The sequence below is a fragment of the Emydura macquarii genome, unplaced genomic scaffold (genome assembly GCF_026122565.2).
Source record: "Emydura macquarii macquarii isolate MOO-44397 ecotype Brisbane River unplaced genomic scaffold, CSIRO-AGI_Emac_v2 contig_1253, whole genome shotgun sequence".
Classification (NCBI taxonomy): domain Eukaryota; kingdom Metazoa; phylum Chordata; order Testudines; family Chelidae; genus Emydura; species Emydura macquarii.
The window spans coordinates 78,766,785-78,788,309 of record NW_027131390.1 but is presented as its reverse complement, the minus strand read 5'-3'; the positions used below and the strand labels follow the sequence as shown (position 1 = coordinate 78,788,309).

The 21,525-nt window shown below is 39.9% G+C and overlaps 1 protein-coding gene across 13 annotated transcripts in view; it reads left to right on the top strand.

The window, feature by feature from the left end:
* The window catches only part of SCN2A (sodium voltage-gated channel alpha subunit 2), a 91,413-nt gene that overhangs the window by 28,851 nt on the left and 41,037 nt on the right, over positions 1-21,525 (top strand). For all 13 annotated transcript variants that reach the window (XM_067549335.1, XM_067549336.1, XM_067549332.1 and 10 more), the window contains exons 14-16: positions 764-937; positions 13,829-14,185; positions 15,411-15,890. In XM_067549335.1, coding sequence (XP_067405436.1) covers positions 764-937; positions 13,829-14,185; positions 15,411-15,890 — 1,011 coding nt within the window. The remainder of the gene's footprint in view (positions 1-763; positions 938-13,828; positions 14,186-15,410; positions 15,891-21,525) is intronic.

Sequence of the window (21,525 nt, the reverse complement as noted above, 5' to 3'; positions counted from 1 at the left end):
GTTCATCATATTTCTAGTTTGAATTTTTCTACATTCACCTTCTAGCCATTGGATTTTGTCCTACCTTTGTCTGCTTCATTACAGAGCCCTTTACTATCAGATAATTATAGACCATGATTGCGTTGCGGTTGCAGGCCCTGCACTTTTCTAAGTATATTACTTATATTATACTGCTTCCTGCTAACTCTTCCTGATGTGATAGAAATCACAAAGGATGGGACAGGAAGAGGGCCATGGCTCTGCCCCCTGTGCACTGGACAGCAGTGGTGGACAGATGCACAAGGGAGAACATATTTTATCTTGGAAGAAGATGGTACAGTAGGTTGACAGTGCCTTCTGGAGGTCATCCTGGGAGAAGGTTGCTCCACAACATCCTCAATATAGGTCTATATCTTAATGGAACAATCTGATCTCATATAAGGTTAGCCTTATTCCTAGAAATTGAGCAAAGATGGCATTTGAGAAGGAAGAGGTAGGTATGAGGAACAGCTAGAATGGGTTTTGTGACAGTCTCCACACATGCTTATTAGCAGCTTGAAAAGAAGACATATTTTCCTTCTTTGCTGTTTCCCATTTAGCAGTCAAATGTTGCAAGGCATGTTTTGGCTTCACTTTTGAATTTAATTGCTAATTGCATGGAAATATTTAGAAACTATGTAGATCTATCATAGAAAGCCCTCCATTTTTATAAGAATCACGGGACAATAATCATCACTATTGTTTTCCAATATTATTAGAGTAACAGATTACATTTTACCTTTAGGTCTTTACTGGGATCTTCACAGCAGAAATGTTTCTCAAGATAATTGCTAAGGATCCTTATTATTATTTCCAAGAAGGCTGGAATATTTTTGATGGTTTTATTGTGAGCCTTAGTTTAATGGAACTTGGTCTTGCAAATGTGGAAGGATTATCTGTTCTCAGATCATTCAGATTGGTAAGTACATTAGTAAACAATGCAGGCTTTTATGTTCTATATTTACTTTACACACACAAATATACTGCTTCATTTATAATTTTCTGTTCGTATATTATAAATCTGATGTATATGAATTTTCTCCAAAGGGACTATTTTAAAATAGATCCTGATTACTGAGTCAGAAATTCATTGCATAATTTTTTAAAAGCTGCTAAGTTGCCCAGTCATAGATGCATGCATCTACTGTAGGTTGTCTATCTTATTCACAATGCACTGGTAATCTACATTTCTTCTTCACGTGATTGTTCACACAGATTTTGCACTTGGTGTGTGAGATTGGAGACTTTTTAATACTGGTGTCTGCTGGGGCTGCACCTGTGCCTTGAGTGCCCTCTCTTACTCTCCCAGAGCCAAGGGCATAAAGGGTGTGTCAGCTACAACCTCACTCCGTTCCTTCTTACTGCCCATACCTGTGAGATGGAACCTTATAGTATCTGCAAGACAGAACTCTGTAGTATCTGCATTCCTTGCTCTTAGTGTGTAGCTAGCTTAGTTTTCCAACAGTTTGTAAAGTTTATTGTTAGTTTTAGCTTTGATAAGCTTTCTTTGCCAGTTGGCTTAATTGCTTAGTTTTAAAACTGAGTAGTTACAGGGTTTCCCTCTGTTTAAGGACACTTTCAAGGTAAAGACCCACTATTCAAGGGTTCCCCTCCCACACAGAATAGCCAAAAATGGGGGAAAGGACAAATATAGTGGGCACGATTACTCCAAAGACGGTCACCAGCTCTGGCCATCTCATCCTCCTCCTCAGTTGAGGCAGTTAATCTTCCATTCACTGTTTCCATGAATAAGCCAAAGGTCTTCCAGGACCTGTAAAAAACAATGGCAGAGATGCTGGATTCTCCCTGGAAGCCATCCAGAAGAAATAACATAAGCATCTGGATATCCTGCAATGGGGTGACTAGCCATTTCTTAATAATGGACTATTGATCTGGCATACACCAGCCTTAGTAACAATGGCATTGAAAGGGCAGACAGGTGATACAAAGTGTCTGCTAAAGGGTTTAAATATTTCCATCAACACCCTCCCCCGGTACACTTATAGTTCATATGGCTGTTGAGAGGTCAAAGCATCAGGGATGGCGTTAGACTTGCTGCGGATTTTATTCTCACTACTTCCTAATCCCAAAGAAGAGAGGGGATTGGAAACCCGTCCTTGGCTTTGGTTGCCTCAACACCTTCATCTGTTGCTTCAAATTCCATATACTTTTATACACTTGCCTCTGTAATCTCCCTTTGGATCCCATGGACTGATTCGTGACTCTCAACCTTCAAGAGGCCTCACATCTCAATAAAACCAGCTCACAGAAAGTATTTGAGGTTTCTTCAGCCTCTCCATGGCACCAGAAATGTTCATCAAAGTTCTAGCTCTGGTGGCCACCCATCAGAGAAGACAAGCAATCTGGGTGTATCTCTACTTAGATATCTGGTAGGGGGGAAATTTCCCCATCAAGTGACTGATTCACTTTAAAAGACACAAAACCGCTTTGCCATGTTGGGATTCAGGATTAATAGAGAAAAACAGATGGTGACCCCAACTCAGAGATTAGCATTTATCAAGGCACTGTTAGACCCCAGGTTTGTGAAATCATACCTCCCTCACCGGAGGTGTCAGACTATGCTCAGCTTCAGCAGCCAACTCTAGACTCATCCCAGCACACCAGTGGAGACCTGCTGTAGACTCTTGGGGCACATGTTTGCATGCACATATGTCACATAGCATGCCAGACTTAATTTGCAGTGCTTCCAAGGGTTGTTGAGATTATTGTATCTGCCAAATAGGTACATGGACTGAGTGGGCATAATCCCTTGAGAAATCCTCTCCTCATTAGAGTTATGGAGGGATCCAACTCAGGTGTGCAGTGGACTACCTTTTTTTCAGGACCTTTACCAACAAGGACCCTTCTAATTCTTCACTTAGAGGTGGGGAGCGCATTTCAATCACTCAAAGGTCCAAGGGAAGTGGTTTTCCGAGGAGGTTACCCTACACATAAATGTTCTGGAATTCAGTGTCCAGGTAGTGTGCAGAGCTTTCTGCCCCTTATCCAGAATTTGATGGTATATGTATTTATGGACAACAACACAGTGATGCACTACACCAGCAGACAAAGGGATCCTGATCTCCCCTGTGCCAGGAAGCCATGAATTTCTGGAATTGGAGCATCTGTCATTGTGTTACTCTGATAGCCCTACACCTCTCAGCCTCCAGAACTGGCAAATTGACTCAGCAGAGACTTATCTGACACTCACGAGTGGTTCCTCAAGACCTCAGTCCTCCTGATCTTTTTTCACAGATGAGGATTCCTGTTGGTGGACCTGTTTGCAACATGTCCACGGTTCTACTCCAGGGGAAGCAGGAGTCTAGGCTCCCTCTCAGATGCCTCTCCCATCCCTTGGGCTCCTGGTCTGATGTACACCTTTCCACTGATTCTCATGATACCCAGGGTCTTGAGAAAACTGAGTCAAGATGCAAGTCAGGTCATCATGATAGGCCCAGCGTAGACCAGACAGTTTTGTTACTCAGATCTCATGAACCTGCCAATACAGTGACTTGTCACCTTACCGGTTCTACTGGATCTGGTCTCACAGAACAAAAGCCAGATCCTGCATCTGGATCTGACATCCTTGCACCTGACAGCCGGGTGCCATCTGGCTGATGACTACAGAAAGAAGCTGTTTTGCTATAGTTCCAGACATCTTGCTTGAAAGCAGGAAACCCTTGACCACACTGACAGACAAAACCCAATAGAAGAGATTTTCTCTCTGCACAATGCAGCAACAGCTTTTGCTGGTAGGAGACCTGGTTCCTGCTATACTTTATTATTTGGTTTCTCGGAAGCAATATGGCCTGTTATTTGGTTCGATACAGGAGCAACTAGTAGTGATATCTACTAGCCATTCCCAGGCATAAAGCTATATTCTTTTATTGCACACTATGGTGGTGAGATTCTTCAAGGAACTCTCATCTTTTTTCACTCCTTGTTTTCCCACCAGTTCAGAAACCCCCTCCTTCCTGGTATCTCAGTTTGATATTGACTGCACTGATGGGTCCCCCTTTTTGGCCTTCTAATGAAGACTCTTTTTTGTGGCCCTAACATTAGCTAGGAAACAGGAGAGATTCAGTTCTTCTTTGAGTGTTTCCACATGTCCATTCCAACGTAGGTGTGTAGGCATCCTGAACGTAGTTGCTGGAATTTTTACCCTACCAGTATCCAGCAAGTTGGCTCCAGAGCACGATCTCCTTGGCTTCCATCATTCCGTCACTGGATCCAGGGGACTGGTATGCTATCCGTGATCTAACAGATGCTTACTTCTCGATTTTCCATGGCCACAGACGTTTTCTAAGGTTTGTAGTGAATCAAGGTCATTATCAGTTTGTGGTGCTCCAGTTCAGCCTCTTAGCCACCCCATGATTTTCACTGAATGCATGGCAGTGGTAGCAGCGTTTCTCAGAAAAAAGGGAGTCCATGTATTTCCATATCTCGACGATTGGCTAGTCAAAGTTCGCACCAGAGCCCAAGTTGAAGCCAACATCCATCAGGCATTTCTACCTTGCATGGCAGGCAAGACAGTTTCAGTTCTAATGGACAATACCACAGCTATACTCTACATAAACAAACAGGGCAGCATACATTCTTCTCCCCTATGCCAAGAAGCAATCCACCTGTGAGAGCTCTGTATCACTCATTTCATCAGTCTAGAGGCATCCTATCTTCCGGGGACACAGAACCAGCTAGCAAATCACCTCTGCAGGTTTTTCTCCTCTTACCACAAGTGGTCTCTCCAACCGGATGTTGTGAGAGATACCTTCCAATGGTGGGGGGGTCTCCCCTTTATAGCTCTATTTGCAGAAAGTGCCATCAGTTCTGCCCCCTGCAAGGTCACAGACCTCATAGACATGTTCCTGTTGCCAGGGACAAGACACCTGTACTATGCATTTACTCCTGCCCCGCTGATTCACAAGGTTCTGATGAAGATCAAGCAAGATCGAGTGAATGTTATCCTTATAGCTGTGGCATGGCCCAGGAAGCATCTCCCAGGACCATGTTTGGTTGCTGCACCCGAATCTCAGCTCTCTTCATCTGATGACCTGGAAGCTCCATGGATGAATCGGGACCGGCAGGTTTGCTCGGAATAGGTCCGCAAGGTCCTACTGGGCAGTAGAAAACCCACCACCCAGGCCAACTACCTTGCAAAATGGAAACGATTCTCCATATGGTGCTCACAATGGCAAATTCCACCTTCACAGTCATCTCTACAGCTTATCTCAGAGTATCTGCTTCTAATGAAACAGCTAGCCCTCTCTTCAGTCAATGTTCACCTAATAGCCATCTCTGCTTCCATCCCAGGGTGGACAATCGATCCGTCTTCTCTCACGAGATGGTCCCCCGGTTTCTCAAAGGCCTGTAGAGGGCATACCCCCAGGTGAGAGATCCCACCCCTCCAAGACCTGAACATTGTCCTGTCAAAACTTACAGGGCTCCTGTTCAAACCATTAGCAATATATTCGTTGCTACATCTTTCCTTGAAAGTGGCCTTTCCTGGTGGCTATCACTTCAGCCAGAAGAGTTTCAGAGATAAGAGCCCCCATATTCAAGCCTCCATATACAGTCCTTTTCAAGGACGAAGTCCAGTTGCAACCACACAAGGTGGTCTCATAATTCCATTGCAGGCAATCTTTCTGCCGGTATTCTACCCTAATTCTACACATGCAAATAGAGAAGAACAGCGCCCCCATTCATTCGATGTTCAGCAGGCTCTAGCTTTCTACATACAAAGGACAAACAGTTCTGCAGTTCTTCTCAGCTGTTCATAGCGATAGCGGAAAGAATGAAAGGTCTCCCCATCTCTGTACAGAGCATCTCATCATGGATTACTTCTTGTATCCGGGAGTGTTACAAACTCGCAAACATCTCTCCCCCAGCTAACCTAATGGCTCACTCCACAAGAGCTCAAGCCACCTCCGCTGCTTTGCTAGCACAAGTCCTAATTCAGGACATCTGCCAGGCAGCAACATGGTCATCAGTTCATACATTTACAATGCACTATGCCATTATACAGCAAGCAAGTGATAATGATGGCTTTGGCTGAGTGGTCTTGCCATCAGCCTATCCTTGAACTCCAAACCCACTCCTGTACAACTACTTGTGAGTCACCTACATTGGAATGGTCATGTGCAAGCATTTGAAGAAGAAAAAATGGTTACTAATCTTCCTGTACCTTGCTGTTCTTTGAGATGTGTTTCACATGTCCATTCCAAACCCCACTCTCTGTCCTCTCTTCGGAGGTGGTTGGCAAGAAGAAACTGAAGGGGAGCAGGGTTGGCAGGGCCCTTTAACCCAGCGTTATGAATGCGCTACACCAGGAGGTGCTGGAGCCAACCCAACAGATACTGCTAGGGGAAAAATTCCAGCAATTGTGCCCACAAATACATTGGAATGGACATGTGCAACACATTTAGAAGAACAACAGTTACAGAAAGGTTAGTAACCGTTTTGTCCTCATGGTGGGCCCCTGTTTGTTACACAATCATTCACAAAGACAGTCACTCTCAGGCCTTCCCCAAAGTTGCTGACTAAGGCAGTTTCCAACTTCCATATCCATCGGTCTGTTCACCTCCCAGTTTTCTTCCCGAAACCACATTCCACACTGAGCGAAATGAGACTTTACACACTGGATGTTGAGAACATTGTCTTTTATTTTAATAGGACAAAGTCATTTAGGTGTATACCTAGACTCTTTGTGGCATTTGTTGAAAGGGTTAAGAGACAACCCATATCATCACAGAGACTATTTAAGTCGGTCTTGGACTGTGTCAAGACTTGCTACATTTTAACTAAGAAAGATCCATCTGGACAGGTTATTGCTCATTCCCCTAGGGCTCAGGTGGCCTCTGTGGCCTGCTTTGTAACATTCCCATATCAGAAATATGTAGAGCAGCAATGTGAATTCCATCAACACCTTTAGCACTCATTATTCCCTGACGTAAGCTACCAGGTCAGACTTTAGTTTTGGTAGGGTATTCCTATAATAAATCAGTCATCAAGTAGGCCTCCATTCACCCACCTCCTGACACTGGTAACTGTTCATTGGACACCAAGAGTGGAATCTATACAGATGACATATCTCAAAGGACCACGGTCAAGTAAGTAACTGTTTTTTCTCTATTTGTGCTGCTTGGGACACCAACTAGAATTCAGGCAGGATAGAATAGAGTTTATGATATAATTAGGCATGTGCTAGTATAAGAATTTACAAAATAAAAAATATATACTAGTTCAGATCCTCAACTTATGTAAATTACTTGTGATAGTTTACAGCAGCTGAGGTTCTCGCCCATTGAGTTTTATTAACAGTAAAAAATGAGTCTTAAAAAATAAACTGTGTATACTGATGTAAATCTGGCTTTAAAAAACTGTTTTTCTCCATGACTGAAGCTCACCTCTGTATGGAGTACTAGACCTATGCATCACTTAAATCCCCAGTGTAAATTTAAAGTGGATCATTATTAGTAGATAGGCCTTGTGCTGACGCACTGCACTGCAATGAATTTCACAGTGTGGCGTATTTACAACTATAAGTTGTCACTGAGTCAAATTCTTCTTCAAAAATATAATTCTGTTTTTCCTATGCATTTATCCACTGTAACATGTCTGTTTCATTCCTTGAAATAATCTATTAGATTTTCCTTAGTCTCCTCCTTCTGAAATAAGCTTTTTGGTTGTCTGAATACTTAGCATATCTGCTAACATATTTTCAATTTTTTTCAGTGTCTGTTCTGAGCATTATGTCAATGTCATGTAACATATTTTCTTTTGGACATTTCCTTCTAGGAACATATGGCAGTTGTAGTTTTAATTAAGCTAGTGCAAGTTCCAGTAGTTGTGAACGTGTGACAGCATGAAGTTCAATGTGGACTATATGAACCCCTTGTCCAGGGGCTCGGGGTCCTTACCCAGGCAGTTAGCATATTCTGAAGCCTGCAGCTTCAGTGCTATAAGTACTTGCCCTAGCTAGATTAAAGCTAGCTTGAGTGTATGTGTACACATGGTCCTGCCATCACACCTCCAATTGCAGAGTAGACATATCGATAATAACAGAGGCATAAATTACACTAATTCCTTGAATGACAAAAAATGCCTTTTTATAGGTTTTTTACAGGGAATGTGAGTAGCTGTCAGTCAAGACTGTAACTTTTTCATTTTCTAATAAAACCTTTTCCATAATCAGAAGAAAACCCAAAAGAAATGAAGAAGTCTTCAAAGTCTCCATAATTTTATTATGATTTTGTTAAACTGATTGAATTCTTTCCAGTGACAGAATTTCAAACCAGTTGATATATTTTATACAAAAAAATGACTGTACCTGAGCTACTCTTTAGGTTATTTAAAGTGCAAGAATTTTAAACATTTAATATACTTTCTCCATTTGTAGTGCATAATTACATTTTTCTGCTACATAGCTTCTTTTCTCTCCTCATTCATCACTTACGGTTCCTACTTCCCACTTTAGATTTCAGAGGTGGTCCACTGAGGTTGTTGGAGGCTCCAGGACTAAGCTCCTTCTTTCAGCTCAAGCCACCAGATTTTCGCCTCTCGTGGCAAATAAGTTGGCAGTTCAGTTTCTTCCAACCATTTTGTGTTATAATTTCAGTTTTTTTTAGTTTTTGTGAGCAGTGACTTCATTTCAGCTTTTAGCTCCTCTCTTGCTCTGCTGAGGTGAGAATTACCAGAGTATTGAGGCTGGTTTCTCTTGTACAGCACCTGTCAGTTGGGCTCCCTTTGCCCCCAACTGTGGCAGCGGAGAAGCTGAGAAAGCATCAAGGCAAGTCCTGGGGGTAGAATAGGTAGTTTTTCAGGAACATCAGAGGGTGAGCTATGCCCTGATGTCACAAGCTGCCAACCCTCACCCTGCTAAGATATGGACTTGCGAGGGTGACCTATACCTGGCATCCAGAAACTTGTTGACTCTTCACTGCCAGGGCATGGGGCTTTGAGTTGGACTGGTATGTAGGGCCTCAACCTGAACCCAAAGCTACAGCTCAATCATGAGCATGAGGATTCCCACAGAGAAGAAGGCAAATCCCCTACAGCCTGCTCAGGGGTGAGGCTTGCAAAATCCAGAGACCCTGGGCCCCAAAAAGGCAAAAGCAAGAATCCCCTTCACAAGGCAGCAATTTTTTCTATTAATGAGCAAGTGATGTATAAATCATGGTTTAAACCTTTCTTCTTTGCTGTCTCACACTGAGGGAGTGTTTGTTGAGACTTTTCTCCACACACCAATTAAACACTTGCAGTCAGTTGACTCTGGCACCCACAGCTGGCTCATGTCAACAGATTCAGGTTTGCAGGGCTCAGGTTGCTGGCTGTAAAATTGCAGATTAGATGTTTGGGCTTGGGTTGGAGCCCAGGCTCTGGGACCTTCCCTGAAGATGTTCCAAATTTTACAGCCAGTAGCCCAAGCTCTGCAAGCCTGAATCAGCTGACATGGGCCAGCTGTGGGTGTTTAATTGCTATGTAGCCATACCCACAGAGGCATGTTCACAGTTCTCTTTATCAGACTCACTGCCTCTCCCACACTCGGAAGTATATCAGGGTGTGCAAAGAAGCCTGTTACTCCTGTGAAGCCCACCTTCAGACTGCAGTGGAATGAAAATTGTGCCAGACTAGCATTCAGCAAACCTCATAATGGGGAGAGAATATCTGGAAGACACATTTCCAGAAACTAAGAGTATACATCCTTTTAGTTCACTTTGACAGCTCTATCAGTGGCTTGTCTGAACAAAAACATACAGACATGGCCACATAGGTTCAAACCAGTTGTCCATCAAATCCAGTTTCCTGTTTACGACAGTAGCCAGTACCAGTTACTTCTGAAGAAGGTGAAGGAAAACACGTACTGTGTGGTTACGGTGCTCACAGTGGAAGTTTTTTCCTACTTCCCATTAGAGGTTTGCTTATGATAGATGCATGAGTGTTTATATCCCTTCCAAAAGCAAGGAGTAACCAGAGGTCAAAGCGTCTCTGCAGCAGTGGAAATAATGTCAGGGACAGAGAGGAATCTACTGTTTTCAAGACAGTTCACATGATGGATGCAGAAAAGAGGAAAAGGGAGACCTGAAGTCCTCCTCCTGGATCCCTGATGGCCCAGAAGGCACTTCAGATTTGACAGACAGCCAAGGAACTTCCATTACACGTGCAGAAAATGCCAGACCTCTTGAAGCAGTAACTCCTTCTTCAATCAGACCTGGCTGACCTGCCATTAACAGCCTGGGCCTGGGAAGAGAAGTCTAGTTCAGCAGGGTTTCTTCATAACCTCGATGATATCTTTTGGAATCCAGACAGGACATTTTATTAATTGATCTGGTCAAATTATATTTTTGATGTGAGGGAAAACAGAAAGCTCTCTGGGGCACAGACAGTTTCTTTATTTGTACAGTGACCAACACAATGTGGCTGTGACCTATGGATGCTACTGTAATATACGTAATAATAAAAAGAACCACAAAGTTCTGGTGATCTGAATTACACTAGAGATTCTCCAAGATGATTGATGTGAGTCCTGCAACTAAGCACTGTCAAAAAGTGGGTAACAGCCCTGGTGGCATTCTTGAGATAGGCATATCAGACTCCCCATCTGAGTTTCATCAGGTGTCAAGATAAATTAGAATGACAGATTAGACAATCCTGTGGTGGCCTTTCTAGTTCGTTGTCATTATTATGTCCAAAAGACAGTGTTCGAAATTCATTCCTGTATCCATATAAGAACAACATTCTGTTGTTGTGAGGAAAAAGTTATTCTTGTAGCTCCAGATATATTTCTGTTCGAGGTAAATTCTTCTTTCCACAATTCCTGGGAAATAGTTCTTTCATAATGTTGTTCCAGTCCTTAGCACCAATTGGCATATAAGGCATCTGGGCACTAATTATGGAGTAGGAATCAAGGTTCCCTCTACACAGTCTCTAGTGGCATTGTGGGGAAATGTGCATGAGACTCATCCGAGGAAGATTTGCAAAACAGATTTCCATTGCTACTAGAAAGGTATTGTAGGGTTGGTTCCCAAATAATTCCTTAAATTACAAAGATCTTGCTCTGTATGGGGAAAACTTCTACATCTGTCTATTATTCTACTCTAAAAATAATTAAAACTGTGCTTATCTTTTTTTCTCCTACTTCTGTGATTTACTGCTTGCTACATCCCATTAGTGATGAATGAGGAGAGAAGCTATGCAGCAGAATGAAAAATTTCTTACCTGATAATTTTCATTCTGCTAGTAGCTTCTCTCCTCATTCAGCCCACCTTGGCAGTCTGGTAAATGGAATATAATATATTAGAATTTAAATTTTTCTCTGAATGAAGAGTTGGATATATAATTATCCTAAGGTTATTTATTTAGTCTATCAAATTGTTGTCTTAATGCTAATAATCAGTTGATGGAGTATTTCTACAGTTTTAGAAGAACTCTTCTGGTGGCCTGAGTTCACCGGCCTCCAGCAACAATGTTGAACTGCCTCCATATTCCACAGGAGGGAGTTATTATCCATTAGTGATAAATAAGGAGAGAAGCCGCTAACAGAAACAAAATGATTGAGTAAGAAATTTCTCATGTACTTCACCAGTGAAAATAGTCTGGTTAGTTTAATTTTTGTTTCTACTGAGTTTCATATCCTCATTTTCATACATTAACACAATGCTATACTGTTTGGATTGCAAACTTGCAGGAAAATTCTTTAGTCCTGACAAAATGATTAAATTTACTTTTTAAATCATGAAAATATTTCTATTAACACTGAGCCAAATGCTGATTTTTATACTTAGGTAAAACTAATAGTATCCAATGGCAGTAAAGAATGAATAGGGATTTAGGGTACTGTGCTATTAAGTTTTGCAAAACCATTTTGTTCTAAAATTAATACATTATATATTTGGGGCCTAAACTACCATATACTGTCTGTTGAACAAAATCATTCCTGAAAAAAAATAATTAATGGTGATTATCTTTGAGCTGATCCTGTTGCTTGCTGATCACCATCAATGAGAGAATTTGGGGAGCTCAGATCTTGCTTTGTAAATAAGTTGCCAAATTCAATTACTTTGACAACTTTAATTAGAATGTTGTCATGTAGCAAATACAATGTAATTAATTAATTTCCTTCATTGTGTATTACATCTTTCATCATGAATATTTGCATGCTGCCATTATTACTAGTGAAATTAGAGATACTATGAATCTTCTTAAGAAGGTTCAATAAGTTCAGCTCAGAGAAGCTGAGTTGGTCAGTGTTTAACTTGTGCATTGCTGCCAATTCCCATGATTACATCACAAGTCTCTTAGGACTTAATGTTTTTCTTAAAACTCCAGCTCATGGAATCAAGTGATCATTTGAGAATCTCAGCTTTGATTTAAATACTAAAAAGTAATTTTCTAGCTCTCAATGTTGTGGAGAAAAGCTTGAAAACATGAACTGAATGTATCTTAACAGATCAGAAAGTAGAAGACAGACCAAAACAATCCACCATTTTTTAGAAAATCCAATGATTTTTAAGCCAATCTCGTGTTTTTTAAGCTGAGTTATGATTTTTGAATGCTTCAGCTGAGTGCTTTTGAATGGTAATACTGTTTATGGTACCACTAGAAATGTAAGAACCAATTCAAATGAAATAGCAAATACCTGTAGCCCAATTCCTGAAACAATCCCAACCAGAACTTTTTTGAAGTTTTATTTAAAAAATCAAACAAGTTTTTATTTAATTTATATGCATTTGCTCCTCTGCATTTCAGTCAAAAGAGAAAATATTAAAATACACCATTGGTTGCTGGCCTGGTTGAAACCAAAAAGGAATTTCATGCAATTGGGATAAGTATCGCAACTCTATCATCCTTCTTTGAATGAAACCTTCCAAACTTGTGAGGCCCACCCAGACTTAACCATCACTGTAAAACAACTGCAGGAGCAGCAATGAGGCATTCTAGCAGCAACCACATTCAGTACTCTTCCACCAGAAAGATCTCCATGACAAAAGGAAGTGAATTTGGGGGAATAAAGAGATAAAATCTTTCTCTCAGCTGGATTTAATGATACAGGGTAAAATTGTCAAAGTGCCTAAGTCCCATTTTCAAAAGTGATTTAAGCACTTAGACACCTTAATCGCATTGACTTTCAATGATACTTACGGTCTTATATGTCTAAGTCGCTTTTGAAAGTGGGATCTAGAATCCTAAGTCACTTGGGTGCTTTTGAAAATTTTACCTACACTCCTCTAATAACATCTGGGTGATTCTCCCCAGCTGACAAATTCAACTTTTATATATATATATGCTATTAATGAGTATTCTCTTACATTGGACTGAAAGATTTATCTCATTTATCTCATTATCTCAGGGATGAATCTGGCCCATTGTCTTTTTTGTTCTCTTGTTAGCAACTAGTCATCTGCACTTTGTCTAGGGCAGCTATATCCAGCTATAACACAGTGACCATGTTCTTTGTAGTGCTATTGATCTCAACAGAATGGTTTTCTCTTTTTTTATAGAGTTACAGAAAAAGGCACAGTCTGATGTTCACTGGCATTTCGGGTGTAATTGAAGCCTGCAGTGATAGGCTACATTTTTTGGCTGTTAGGGAATTGAATTAGGACTTCAGTCTGTAGGTGTCTGTATTGTAGAAACCTGCTAAGCCTCATGGCCAGCATCTCTGAAAACATAAATGTGGTGACTAAAGCTTGTAACAATTAAATGAAACATTTTACAGTTCTGGGTTTTAGGTAACTGAAAATCTGAAATGCACTGATAATTTCATTATAATCAGCAACATCAATAACAATGCTCCTTTGCTCTTGTTTTTCAGCTTCGAGTTTTCAAGTTGGCAAAATCTTGGCCAACACTAAATATGCTGATAAAGATCATTGGTAACTCAGTGGGAGCTTTGGGAAATCTGACATTGGTGCTGGCCATCATTGTCTTCATTTTTGCTGTGGTTGGTATGCAGCTGTTTGGTAAAAGCTACAAGGAATGTGTCTGTAAGATCTCCAATGACTGTGAACTTCCACGCTGGCACATGCATGACTTCTTCCACTCTTTCTTGATTGTATTCCGAGTACTATGTGGAGAATGGATAGAGACTATGTGGGATTGTATGGAGGTTGCAGGGCAAGCCATGTGCCTTATTGTTTTCATGATGGTCATGGTGATTGGAAACCTAGTGGTATGTACCATATTTATTTTGTGACAAATGATTCATAATGCGATATAATATGTTTTTAATTTTAACTGAGGTAAACTAAAAGGGGTTAAGAGCCAACTTTTTAAAATTTAAACTATCCAAATTCATCCCATATTTTAATCAAAATAAGACATGTTAATATCATGATTGAACCTGGATGTGAATTGATGGCTCTGTGAACACTTTCACACATATCTTACTGATTTGTAAACTGCAGCCTATACTAGGAATACTCCATCTGTATGGGATCTGTAGTGTACATATATGTCAGGACAGCCGGGTGACTGGCTGTAGCTTGAGCAGGAGCAGGCACAGGCTGGAGCAGGAGTATTCTGTCACTACTATCAGGTAGCAGGGAGCATCTCCACCTAGGTAGCAACATTGAGCAGACTGGAGTGGCTACTTTCTTTAGGAGCCTATATACCTGCCGTGGGGTCATCTGGTTTAGGATTGTCATCTGCTTGTGGATTGGCTGGGCCTTTAGGTCTTGCAGGTAATTATCTCAAATGACTTATTAGGCTCCGAGCTCTCAGAACACTCAGGCTCAGGGATAACTCATTTAGGCTCAGAACACTCACCACAATAAGTTACATTGTATTAGTATTTATTTCTATAGCATTTATTAAATATTATTTTTCTGAAATACTTGAAATATTTATCTGAATATTCATATTTGTTGAAATAGTAAAAATCAACAATTTGCTAAGTACCCAGCCTAAGAAGCTGGGTAGATGTGAGGTGCGGGAGGGGAGGGAGAAATTATCCCATCCCTGTGCTGCAGAATGGCTGCACAATTGCCTCCTAATGGCTGGAGTAGCCTCTGTGAGTGCTATACAGGCCTCATTCAGGACAGAGGGTGGGTCTACTTCCACCCGTTTCCCCGCCTTTCTACACATGCCCTTACCTGCCCCATGTATCCTGCTATGCAAAGAGCTCAGACAGAGTGGGGCTTGACTTCTGGGACTTGGGTATTCACCTTAATGGTAATCCAGCCAAATGCATTTTGTGGTATTTGCAACTTGAAATGCTATTGGCAAGAAATAGTAAAATACAGCAGGAACAGACTAGGAAGAATGGCCATTAGGTAGTTTGATATTACCACTAATTGTGAAGTAAAAATTATGTCATTAAACAAGCCATAAAGTAATTACTGTCATCATTAAAAAAATAAGAGATCCAGCTATGTTTTCCCCTTACTGTCTTTTAGGTACTCAACCTCTTTCTGGCCTTGCTGTTGAGCTCGTTCAGTTCAGACAACCTTGCTGCTACAGATGATGATAATGAAATGAACAATCTCCAAATTGCAGTGGCAAGGATTCAGAAGGGAATAGATTATGTGAAAAGAAAAACACGTGAATTCATCCAAAAAGCCTTTGTGAGAAAGCAAAAAGCTTTAGATGAAATCAAGCCTCTTGAAGATCTAAACAACAAAAAAGACAGCTGCATTTCCAACCATACTGTTGTAGAAATAGGTAAAGATCTTAACTATCTTAAAGATGGGAATGGAACTACCAGTGGCGTAGGCAGCAGCGTGGAAAAGTACATCGTTGATGAAAGTGATTACATGTCATTCATAAACAATCCAAGCCTCACTGTGACGGTACCAATTGCTGTTGGGGAATCAGATTTTGAAAATTTAAATACAGAAGAATTTAGCAGCGAGTCGGATCTAGAGGAAAGCAAAGAGGTAGGACTATTTTATATTTATCAAGATGAGTTGGGGATTTCTTTTTCATTTTAGCATTGATTTAAAATCTAAGTTTGATTCCTTTATAGTACCATATACAACCTTATAACTGTGTATAACAAACTTGATGGAAAGTTGCAAGTTTCAAATGTGAAAGAAATAGAATATTCTATTTATTGTGACAATAAAGGCACTTATGACACTTTGAAAAGTAAGATTAATTTGTACTTTTCAGTTTTATTTTATCAAGAATTTAATAATTGTAAAAGGTGCCAATTTGCTAGCCCTGGAAATTGAAGTCCTCTATTTATGCATAGAACCAATATGGAATGTGCTGCAGTAGTGCAGATTTCCCCATGTTTGCCCCACCAATGTGCCTTAATATTTCAACTGGATTTTGGAGGGTCTGCTTATAGAAATAACAGTCTCCATTCCTCTTCAATCCTTGACCTCTTTGAGATTGTCAAAAAGAGTGCCAATGGTGACTAAGGCTTTTTTTCAGAATACAGCACTTGGAGTCTGTTCTATGACCATCAACCCATTTCGTGTACACCACTGAAGTGTCATCTGATGGTAACTACCAGTTAGGGCTAAATCTAAACCAGTGATCTTTGGTACAAAAGTATGAAAGTTTTTTATCCCAACATCAATCACCTTCACACAGCCACCCATTCTTATTCTGCAAGTCTTGAGGCATTTGAAACCAATTGCTTTCCCTGCAACAGATTAACATTTAAGACACGAGTGTCCATGGATGAGTCCCTCACATCTGAGTCTGACGGAATAAATATGTATAATATTTAATAGCTCACCCTGAGTTCTTTTTCCCACATCAAACCTGGAACCACTTTTTCCATTTTCTCTAGGGAAGTTTCTTTACTGTCACATTTTAAAAATATATTTTTGTTTAAAAATTGTTAAGAAGAGTACTTAGTTAGTACTTTATTGTTGAAATTATGGTTCATGATACAGCAGAGCAGGAAAAAAGTGATTTAATAGACCTTTGACATTGTAAGGGTTATTATCCCTCTAAGCATCCTACATGTCCTAAGTGCAAACATAGGACATGTATCTGCTGAACTACTTTTTATTCCATTTTAATCTGCACTAAAGAAGAAAAAGAAACATTCCCCTTCAAGCACCTTACAACAGGTTTGGTTAGTGCATCATTCCATGATGATCTATTTGAGAGCTTTCACTGCTACCAGAGGATCAGGCAAGTTTACTACCATGCTTATCAAAGTCCTTCTAACACTGAATCAGTAATGGTCAGATGACAGCAGTGACACAGCTTCTTCCTCTTCTTTGACCTAAATCATGTAGTTTCTTGGTATAATCCTGCTCCTTGAGCCTTCTGCTTTTCCATGTTTCCAGTCATTTTCCCTGAAATAAGATTATCACAATCCTCTTCCCTTACACCTACACAACTATAGATGCTATCCATATGCTATAATTATGGGAAGAAAGGATCATTCTATGGTTCAAACTCACGACTGAGAGTCAGAACAGAGGGGTTTTGTTCCTTGCAAACTTTCCGTGTTATCCTGGTGAAGTCACTTAATCTGTCTGTGTCTCTGTTCCTTCATCTGTAAAATAGGGATAATAATTACATAAATTACAGTGGCATTGTCAGGCTAAATTTAATTTGTGTAAAACACATAAAACTTTCCATATAAGGAATTCAATAGGACATCAAAATACTACCATCTTTTTGTACCAGATTTGTGTGTGTTGACTATAATTGTCAGTGAGGCATTAAGGGATACTATTGTATGAATAATGATAAAGACGAATTCTGTGAACATCAATACACTGAGATGGTGACTAGTCTTACTAAGACCAGGACCATGTACTCAGTGGTACAAATTAAAAACAAAAACAAAAACCTTTCCACTTATTCTGAACTGCCACCCAAATCCAAGTAATTTTGTGTAAATGTCAGATTTCAGTCCACATATTAATGGAGGGGCTTTCCTTTTCCCTTGTACTGTTTATGCTTCCTGCTGAAAGCACTTTTTTGGACACATCTCAGGTATCCACTTTTGCTTTTGTGGTCTGTCTTTTGTTCCCAAGATGTACTCCCAAGCACCCTAAAGATTCCTCAGGCACCCATCAGATTCTCTTTGTTTAACCTTCCTTTCTGGATTTTTTCCTACAATATGAATTAAACAAACAGGCATTAACATCTATCTTTTCTTGGGAAATCCTGTCTGTGATTAGATCAATATATACTTTTTTTAAATTCCTCTACGGCTTGAGCCTGCCAGGTGCTCAGCACTCAGGCTCGAACTCATCTTTAAGCACAAAGTTAAAGCACTTGTTTAAGTGATTTGCTGGATCAGGACCAGAGTACTCATAGCAGCTTGCAGGATCAAGCCCTTAATTACAAGAGCTGTACACAAGACAAGACAGGGCAAGATCCAGATCATCTTAACATACTTTTCTTGGGCTTGTCTGTTGACAGCTCCTATAGAAAGCTTCAGCTCAGCCCATTAACCTTCCAAAACATCCACAACTATTACATTAATATCAACACATGAGTCTTTTCTCTTTTCATCTAGACCGTATTTTTCCTTCAGAAGTCCTGCATTCCCTTTTATCATATCTAATGAGTTTTGGTTAAACTAAGAGAGGCACCCACACATAAGATTTTCCTCTGAATTTTAAAGTAATAGAGATTCTTGGCAAGATGCAGTAGTAAAAAGTTTCCCTTGTGGATTCATTAATCACTTAAATTTCACATGGTCTCCTCTCTTTATCTTTCTCAGTTTTATAAGTCTTATTAAACTGTCTTTCTCCTTTTTAAAACTTGTTAGCCATTTCAGCTTCTTCCTGTAAGGCAGGAGATTGCTCTGTGTTCATGAATTATTTAGTAGGTAATTTTCCTCATTTAAAATCTACAGCCTTTATGAGTTACCTTAAACTGATACTTAGCAATCTGTAAGCCTCTGCAGAAAAGTTCTTTGTATTAGCTCCCATTCAAGATAGTTGTCTCAGTCATTGATATTACTACTTCTAGAAGGTTAGTGAACTACAAGTTCTCACTTTTAACTCTATTTTCTATGGATAATTAAATTCTATATCCTTATCATTAAGTGGTTTTAAACTTTTGTGAGACAAGGTAGGTGAGGTAATATCTTTTCTTGGACCAACTTCTTCAGAAGAGCTCCGTGTAACTTGAAAGCTTGTTTCTTTTGCCAAAAGAAGTTGGAACAATAAAAGTTCTTACCACACTCACCTTGTCTCTCTACTATCCTGGGACCAACACGGCTACAACAATGCTTCATTTTTGTATAATTTCTGGAGGGCACATTCTTTGGGGTTTATATCATGGGATTGTTGGTGGGCAGGGGTTCTAGGTTCTATTCCCAGTTCTTTTACTGAGTCTCTCTGTAGCACAGGGCAGGTCATTCAGATTTTCTGCTCCAGTTTTCTATCTGTAGAACGGGTATAGTGATTGCTGTTTCATAAGAGTATTATAAGGTATTATTTACTAATAATTACAAGCACATTAAGATCCTCAGATGAAAGGTATTATAGATGTGTAAATTATTCTTTAAAATAATATTTTGCACACTTTTTCCTCTAATCCTCATTCTTCAGGGTTTTGTATTTAGAGGGCAGTAAGTATCTATTTGGACATAACTTGGAAGTTTCATAACTTATCTTACATTTTTGGGGGAACAAAACTAATTTATAAAACAATTAACATAATTCAGAGCTGAGTAAATGTGTGCTATCCTAAAATATTGCTAAATGTTTCTTTTTTGTTTACAAAGGGACACAAGTTTCCCACTAGCATTTTCCTACTTGGTAGTAATCTTCAATTTTCTGTTGCAAGACGTAGTCAGTTTCCAAGTGTCAAACTGGTAGCTTAGAAATCAACCCTGATTGCAATTTTCAAAACTGTTGACAGTTCATTTGATTAATGTGGTTCTGAGGTATAAGTCAGATCTTTTTTTGATATTTTGCAAAGGATATATTGTTGCAAATATAATTGTTCAGAGGCTTTCCCAGTGGCACAAGTCACACTGCCATGCAGCTCATATGTTTTGGTAACCTTTCACCCCCTGGGCAGGTAGGAATGGTAACATTAGAGAGATGATACTTTTAGTTCTCATCAGAGGGAGGACTGTTGCTGATACTGTGGTAGTCCCTGCCAGTCAATTTGGATAGAAAAGAATTATCCTATGAAATCTAGTTTGTGCTCCTCTCTGGATGATTCTGCTGTACTGTAAGCTCTATTATAGGGAAGAATAAGGACATTTCTGCTAGGTGGCCAATACTGAGCCCTGTCATGAAAGATCCTTAGTAAAAGGAGACAGTTAAGATGAGTTTGTGGTCAGAAAAGTGACTACAAATGACATCTTTGTTCAATACATTCACTCTATTTTCAGGTCAAGCTCCCCCCCACTCCCTTTTTTTGTATTTCCCCCTAAATGGCTCTGCAAGACAAAATCTCTGGTATATCTTGGCTCCATTGAAGTCAATGGGTAAACTTCTCATCAACTTCAGTGGGGCCAAGATTTCCCTCCTGCTGTTTTACAGTCTACTTTCTGGTTACAGTTACACTGTATATGTAGAAAATGTAATGCATCCTAAAGCAATTAATATAAAGCCCTTAGAACTCCCTGTTTTGGGCCATGTATCCTCTTTCCAGAAGGCCCTGCTGTGTGTGTTTAATGTACACAAGATAGTCAGCCAATGTTTTTGTGTTTGTGTGTGTGTGTACATGTACACACTACAGGCAGTGAGCTGTTATACTGTTTTTCAGATGGGGCAACCGAAACTGCATGCAGTATTCAAGGTGTGGGCATAGCTAGCATTTATATAGTGGCATTATATTTTCTGTCTTATCTATTCCTTTCCTAATGGTTCCTAACATTCTGTTAGCTTTTTTGACTGCTGCACAGTAAGTAGATATTTTCAGAGAACTCTCTACAATGACTTCAAGAACTCTTTCTTGTATAACAACCGCTAAATTAGACACCATCAACTTGTATGCATACTTGGGATTATGTATTCCAACGTGCATTATTTATTTATTTATTTATTTATTTATTATTTATCAACCCGGAATTTCATCTACCATTCTTGCCCAGTCACACAATTTTGTCAGATTCCTTTGTAACTCTTCACGGTGTGCTTTGGACCTAACTACCTTGGGTAATTTTTTATTGTCTGCAAACTTTGCCACCTCACTGTCTACCCATTTTCCATATCATTTGTAAATATATTGAAAAGTGCTGGTCTCAGTGCAGATCGGGGGGAGGACCCTGCTATTTACCTCCATCCACTGTGAGAATTGACCATTTATTTCTATCTTATGTTTTCTATCCTTTAACCAGTTACTGATCCATAAGAAGACCTTCCCTCTTATCCCATGACTGCCTACTTTGCTTAAGAGTGTTTCATAAGGAACATTGTCAAAGGCTTTCTGAAAGTTCAAGTATACTGTATCCACTGGATAACCCTTGTCCACATGTTTGCTGACCTCCTCAGATAATTATAATAGATTAGTGAGGCATGATTTTGTTTTGCAAAAGCTGTGTTGATTCTTCCCCAACATATTATGTTCATCTGTGTGTCTAATAATTCTGTTCTATACTATGGTTTCAGCTAATTTGCCTGGTAC